The sequence below is a fragment of the Temnothorax curvispinosus genome, unplaced genomic scaffold, assembly GCF_003070985.1.
Source record: "Temnothorax curvispinosus isolate PA1 unplaced genomic scaffold, ASM307098v1 QBEX01015808.1, whole genome shotgun sequence".
NCBI lineage: Eukaryota > Metazoa > Arthropoda > Insecta > Hymenoptera > Formicidae > Temnothorax > Temnothorax curvispinosus.
In genome coordinates this window covers 1-7,481 of record NW_020225588.1, presented here as the reverse complement: position 1 = coordinate 7,481, position 7,481 = coordinate 1, and the positions used below count along the sequence as shown (strand labels likewise).

General features: G+C 37.0%; 1 protein-coding gene across 1 annotated transcript; it reads left to right on the top strand.

The window, feature by feature from the left end:
- Window positions 1–680: 680 nt before the first annotated feature.
- LOC112466079 (muscle M-line assembly protein unc-89-like) lies at window positions 681–7,067 on the top strand (the record flags this gene model as incomplete). The annotated part of the gene is made up of 12 exons (XM_025033962.1): window positions 681–967; window positions 1,697–1,998; window positions 2,611–2,828; window positions 3,206–3,611; window positions 3,953–4,125; window positions 4,371–4,541; window positions 4,666–4,745; window positions 4,988–5,153; window positions 5,529–5,684; window positions 6,126–6,287; window positions 6,589–6,639; window positions 7,050–7,067. Coding segments are annotated over exons 1-12 (2,190 nt in total), but the record flags the coding sequence as incomplete, so codon positions are not given.
- Between the last annotated feature and the right edge of the window lie 414 nt (window positions 7,068–7,481).

The following is a 7,481-nucleotide window of genomic DNA, read 5'->3' as shown; positions in this document are numbered from 1 at the left end:
ACTACTCCAACCGGAGCTGTGTTTCAAGTCTGACAAATCTAGTCGGCACGCAGTCAAAGGTTGGAAAACATGTAAAATAATAATATAAATAAATCTTTCGCGCATCATTTACCGCGCTGGTTCTTAGTTAGCCCGGTTTATTCGTACGGATTTTCTATTGGAACTTATACTGTTCCAAACTGTTTTCTAACATTTTTTGATGTTCTGGGTAAAGAATTTCTCATATTTTCTCAAAAATTTTGTAAGAATTGAGACTCATGAAAAATTCTGAAAAATATATAAAATTTCTCAGATACTTTCAGAAATAATTGGATGAGGATTTTCAGATATTTTAAGTATCCGTATGTATGAAAATTTCTGATAAATTGCACAGATTTTTACATATTTATTCAGATTTGTACAAATATATGTTGGCAGAAAAAATCTGAAATATTTTATTCTTATTTTGATTTGAGTTTTATTGAAAAGCATTCTAATTAAAAAATCTGAAAACTTCTGAGCATTCTGAAAATTTTTATAAAAATTTTGACTTATAATATGAAAAATTTTGAGACATTTTTTCACTAAGGGTGTAATTACAAAAAGAACGATATTTGAGACAGATATTTTCGAACTTACGTACGATTTCGATAATGCATCTCGATGTATCTTAATTCAATGGTTCAAAGTTTATAAACACGATGTGCACTTCCGAGCGCGTGACCCGCGACGCAAATCAATATACGGTGGTTGTTTCGACTTGGCACGTTGACGGCGATCGCAGGTATCACGGTACCGAGGAAGTGAAAGACGGCGGGCGGTTCAACACATCGCTGGAACTCGATCAGAAGCTGTACCACCTCGCGAGGCTGAGGATCGACAGCGTGGCGAAGGGGGATGCGGGGGAGTATAGGGCCGTGGCGAAGAACAAGCACGGCCAGGGGGTGGCGACCATTAATTTGAACTTCGAGGGTGGCGACAGGCTCAAGTAGGCATCGAGAGACGATCTGTTCTGATCTGTTCTCGGCGTTATATTCTGCCGCGCCACGATTCGACACTTTTTCGCGTTCTTCTTCGGCTCGACGCGGCGCGCTGCGGAAGCGCAGCGATAATTTAGTGTAGCTTTCAATGATTTGCAATGCAAAAATAATAATTACAATAGTAGTTGTAATAATGGTCGAATTAGAATTCTTTACATTTATTACAGTCAATTATTACGGACGTTACATATATCGTAAATCGTAAAATCGGCTCTATTTCTCTATTATAAACTAAATAACGACAAATGTATTGTAAAATAAGAGAAGTTAAAAGTTAGTCGATCAGATTATGAATGCAGGTATTCGCACATTCCGTTCACGCTTCTTCCAATTCTTCAATATTTTTCAGATTATTATATTCAAGCCAAAATCTTTCTTTCTTAGAAATGCTCGCAGTTTTTTTACAACAATTTACGAATGCCTGCATGTACAAAAGTCGCACGTTCTCTTTGAAATAAAAACGTAAACTACTGTTTGGGATTAAAAAATTTGGACAAATTGATTTGGAAATTCGAGACTAAAAGAGAGCCTGCGACTTTTATCGCGTCGCGTTTTCGGGAACATCGCGTGGCGTGGCCGGCAGATGAGAGACAACGTCATCGTGCGAGATGGCATTAGATTCGATCGATCAGAAAACGAATCGACGAATTTCTCGTCTGACGTGTCGATTTACGCAGAATACCGGACGGTAAGCCGCCGCGCTTCCCGAAGAAGCCGACGATCCGCCAGGAGGGCGACTTACTCATCATGGAATGCATCCTGGAGGCACATCCGGTGCCGGACATAACGTGGTACCAGGGTCAGAAAACGATTGCCGACAGTAAACGCGTGAAGATGTCGCGCAAGGCCACCGGCAAGGACACGTATCTGCTGACCCTCGAGATCACGAATCCGACCAAGGGTGACGGTGGGAATTACCGTTGCAACGCCTTTAACAACTTCGGCGAGAGTAACGCCAACATCTCCCTCAATTTCCAAGGCAAGTCCCCCTCGAAGCGTACGAGAGGGGGCTCTCATTGGCACTCCGAGATATTTATCAAACTTGAAAAGTTATTCCAAAAAGAATTAGCAGTTCTTCAATCGCGATCAGTTACAATCCAACAAGTTTTAAAAATATAGAAGCAGCAACGTTAAATATATTATTTTATTTTATATAATATTAATTTTATTTTTTGTCAAAAATTGATCTTAAAGCTGCAAACTGCTCGGACAATGAGATCCCTCTCGTCGACTTCGTCCATGACGAGTCCTCGACTTTTCCCATGTTTCCGTCGTACGTATATAATGCATTCTATGAACGCGCGGTAAAGGTGTACGAGCCGATTTTTCTCGATTACGATGATTGGCGATAGGTCGGTTCATCAGGTAAGCACAGTCGCGCTATTGCTAACCAATCGTGAAGTCTCTGTATCTTAATTCGCTTCATAACTCATTGAGCTGCCAACAACATGACTAACGTCAGCGGGGAGTCGCGGTCGCGGGTCGACCGATGACCCGCGACCGCGGCGAAGATCGCGTTTCCGGTGTATCCCGGAAACGGCGCCCGTATCTTCACCGACGATGTCTAACCGTGGATCTTTCCAAGATGCAGAGGAGGGCGCGGGTTGCGCTCCGTCCTTCATCGAGAAACCTCGCATCCTCCCGAATGAGACCGGCACGCTGATCACCATGAAGTGCAAGTGCAAGGCAAATCCCAAGCCGGAGGTCACGTGGTTCCGCGGCACCAGCGTGGTCAAGGAGTCGTCAAAGATCTCGATCAAGACTAAGACGGTCGAGGAGGACATATATGAACTTATCATGGAGATAAAAGTAATTCTCTAAAAAGTTGGTTAAAAGCGAAAATAATTTAAATTGATTTTATTTAATTATTACAGTATGGAAGTAAATCTCTGTTCTTCAAGTTCTCAAACATCTAATTCTGACTTCCTTTCATACAGATTTTTGGCTTAAAATTTTTTTCTTCCGAATTATCAGTGCCGTAGATTATATCGATCAAGCCTACTTAGAACTTCGTTCACTCATTATTAAGATCTCAACATCTCGGGTACTTGCAAGTCATCGCGTCGCGTAAAAGAGTCACGGTGCGTCTCGTTTCGCGTGTACTTGACGCGAGACACTACCGTGTCTCTTGATTTTACTAATTTCCGAATTTTAATTAAATCTTTCTATTTTTTTCCTGACAACAGGATCCATCGGGACCAGACGGCGGCACTTACAGATGTCACGTGAAGAACGAGCATGGCGAGAGCAACGCCAATTTGAATTTGAATATCGAGGCGGAACCGGAACCGGAGGGAGACGGGCCGACGTTTGTGGAGAAACCACGGATACGGTCGCATAATAAGGGCAAGCTTGTCGTCATGGACTGCAAGGTGAAGGCGAAGCCGAAGCCGCAGATTGTATGGACCCGCGCCGGCCAAGTGGTGAAGGAGTCCTCGAAGATTTCCCTCAGCATCGTTGAAGAGAAGGACGATGTTTATTATATCAAATTGTCTCTGAACGATCCTGGACCAGACGATTCCGGCCTTTACAAGTGCAACATTAAGAACGACCTTGGCGAACTCAATGCCAATCTTACGTTAAACGTCGAAAGTAAGTTCACATTTCTTATATTAAACATTATTCAAAGCGATAATAACACAATTAGTTTTTTATAATTAAAAATAATTGATTTAGATTTAATTATTCAACTTTTAATTTCAAATATGTTTAGTTTTTCTGAGGATGTGTTCATAAATGTTGGAAAGATATTATGAGTTAATTAATAAATACTTATACTGATCCCAATTTCCCGTTATATTTATTGGAATATAATAAATGAAAATGTTACATTTCAACAATAAGTTCTTTAAAAACTACGTAAAGCACAGACCGTAACAGAAAAATTTGAAGATAGATTAGAATATTAATCAATTTTTCGATTGCGATTTTAGTTATACCCGTAATTAAAGAGAAGCCAAAGGTAGTAAAGATTGTCAAGAAGAAGACGGTCGTGATTGAATGTCACGTTCTTTCTCAATTCGCACCTGAGTGTACGTGGTTTAAGGAAACTCAGGCCGTTAAAGAGGATACTAGACACAAGTTGCATGTCGAGCAAGTCAAAGAAGTGAGTTCCATATAATAAAACATTATTTTGTATTAAAGTAAATCAATATTAAATAGAAATATATTTAGAATTTAAAATTTAACAGAATAACCAGAACGGAATTATTTTCTTTTACGTTTATTGTCACTGCGACATATCGCGTACAACTAAAAAGTAGCATTTAAATAATATTCAGTATACACGATGTAATTATTATTAAAAAAAAAATATTATATGAATTTTGATCAGCTGATTTCTTCGAATAGGGTGAATTTGCCGTGAAACTCGAAATCGAACAAATGTCGGCGACAGACAAGGGTACGTACAAATTGGTGGCGCGCAACGAAAAGGGCGAAGCCACGTCGCAAGTAGTGGAAGTGACGGAAATTCCAGACCAAGGAGAAAAACCAAAAATTGTTACCGGCCTCAAATCAATTGTAAGTATGTTTATTGGTAAATGCAGCGCTTTTTGATTTTACATTTATTTTGATAAAAAGATAATATTGTTAAAACAAAGTTTCTTTCATTAATTCATTGTCGTGTGCTGATTTCTATTTCCAGACTGTCGAGGAAGGCAAGACGGTCGAGCTCGTCGCCACTCTTGCAACGCAAGACCGAAAGGTCACTGTCACATGGACTAGGTACGTAATTAATATAAAAATTGCATTTTAAAAATAATTTGCAAATTTCTTGATACAAAAATATAGTATTTTATTTAACTTAGAAATTGTATACCATAACAATATAAGAATGGAAATTATCAATATTATCTAAAACAATTTGTCTCAGCTAGCAATCGTATTTTTTGCTTTTTCTTATATTACGAGAATTTCCTTAGATTGTTCTACAGATTGTTTCAATAATAGTTGCAATATGATTACAGAGATTCAACGGTCGTCAAAGCGTCAAAGGACATCATGATCTCCTTCAACGGTCTGGATATGAAATTGACCATTACCTCTGCATCGACAGAATTTACGGGATCATATAAAGTCGTCGTGAGCAACGAATACGGTCAAGACGAATCGTCGGCTCGTCTCGTCGTCAAGGTAGGCAATTTTATTTAATATGATCACGGATTACGATCTATACGTGGATGTAAGTTTCTTTTCTTGGTCACTTTTTCTGTCTTTGTTTAAATTTATATTCCAATATATTGCAAAAAGAATTCACACTTCAGTGAAAAATTAACATGTTGAATTTAAATTGTAATTGTTTCCCCTTTTTTGTGAATTTCACGTAAACTTAAAACGTATTGTATCTCTAATAATAATTGATCCAAGTACCCCGTTAAAAAATTAGCATGTTGCTCAAGTATGAATATCTAATGTGATTAAATCATCGTCTTCTTGATAAATTCGAAGATCATTCGTAAGTGTAATATGTTCCCCACTGTTGCATGCAATCCCCTCATTAAATTGCAGAAGAAAGAGGAGAAGAAGAAGGACGAGGAGGAGGAAGAGAAGAAGAAGAAGAAGGTCGAGAAGAAAGAGGAGAAGAAAGAAGAGGAAAAGAAGGAAGAGAAGAAGGTGGAGAAAAAGGCCGAAGAAAAGAAGGAGGAGAAGAAAGAGGAAAAGAAGGTAGCCGCCGACATGAGAGGATTAATCAAAATTTTATTTAATTTTTAATCGTTTTCTGTTGTTTCCCTATTCCTTCCGTTACACCTTTTTGTGATTAACAAATTACTCTTACACTAGCCACATACAACTTAATACAGATACAGAAAGATTAATCGTTTTGCAGAATTTATTACACAGTGTGCTCCTTTATATTTGTAATTATCTAAAAATAATGATTGTTGTATAAAAAGAGAGCAATATTAGAAGAAAAAAGAAAAATGAATTTTAATTTTAGATAATTATTTATTTGCAATTGATTATCGATGTACAATTAAATTAATACGAAATGAATCACATAATTCATAGAGCATCTACTATGTAATTCGCAAAAAATGATCGATCTTTCGATTCCTCGACGCGACAATTGGCATATCGTTGAAAAATTATATCTCGATACATAAGGTAATAAGTTCAACGTGGAGCGACGATGATGGCGGGAGATCGGAGGAATATGAGGAGGAAGTGGAGGAAGAGGAGGAAGTGGTGAGTGTAATTGAGTCCAGCATTATCAGCACGGAGGCCATTCTCGAGGAATCGGACTCTGAAATTGTTTCTCGCGTCGAGGTACACACACATACACAAACATATACCAACACTAATACATAGATTCATCTTTCGTCAATTTAAATTTTTATACTTATTTGATAATAACTTAACAACAATGTATTCATGTATTAATGTAATATATTGTTTTTCCTAATAAAATAAGTGATCTTATTTTTTAATTACTTATAAAACAAAATTTTTATAATTTATTACATGTAACTATTTAATGCCGATTCGACTTCTTTTCTTCTCTTCTTTCATAAGTTATGAAAATTATGTCTTCGTAGGATAAATCATTTTTTTTCTTGTTATTTTCAAGGATAAGCCCGATTTGAAACCGAATGGTATCGACAAACCAGGGGTTGGGAAGGTACGAGATACAATCTATTTCTTTTTAATTTTTTAAGAGGAGGATTAAATGCAATTTTTTCCGAAAACAGTACACTGTGATCAGAACACATCACACCGTGAGAATAATTACTTGTCATTTGTGCCCTATTGTTTATTATTGTACCCACCGTTATTCTTGTTTGCATCTTTTTTTATCATTTGTGTCATACCTTTACCTTGAAGTTTATGTGTGTACTGTGTGTTCCATGTCCACAATATGTAGAAGAAGCTTATTACATTAAACGCAAATTTCCAGCAGATAATAGTAGATATAATTGATAAATTATACATATAAATGACATTGATTACGCTTGTGAAGAAAATAATTCTAAGTTAATAATATATGTCATATGCGAAAGAAAGTAAAGGCCCTGATGTATTCTGTTTCAGAAAATGGAGATCTTACAGGTGAGCATAAGATATCACACAGTCGGATTTCGGTAATGTAATGCGCTCGAACAGTCACTTTTATCCGCTCGAACAAATACCACTGCGTGCTCTGAAGCTTGAGGCTTTAGCAAAATATTTTGGCCAATTTGCGAAACAGCATATGTTTACACTGCAAATCCAAGTGTATTATTTTTACACGCGTAAACGTATCTAAAAATGTCACATTTGACTGAAGCTCTTTTTACATGTCACTTCCGTGTTAAATAACGTCATTTAACATGTTTAATTGTATAAAATTAAAAATTAATACGTTCAATCATGTTAAATGATGTGATTTAAAACGGCAAGAAATGTGTAAGAAGAGCTGAAATAATACACTTGAATTTACAGTGTATAAAATTGTTTTCAGTTTTATTTTCAGTATGAGAAAAT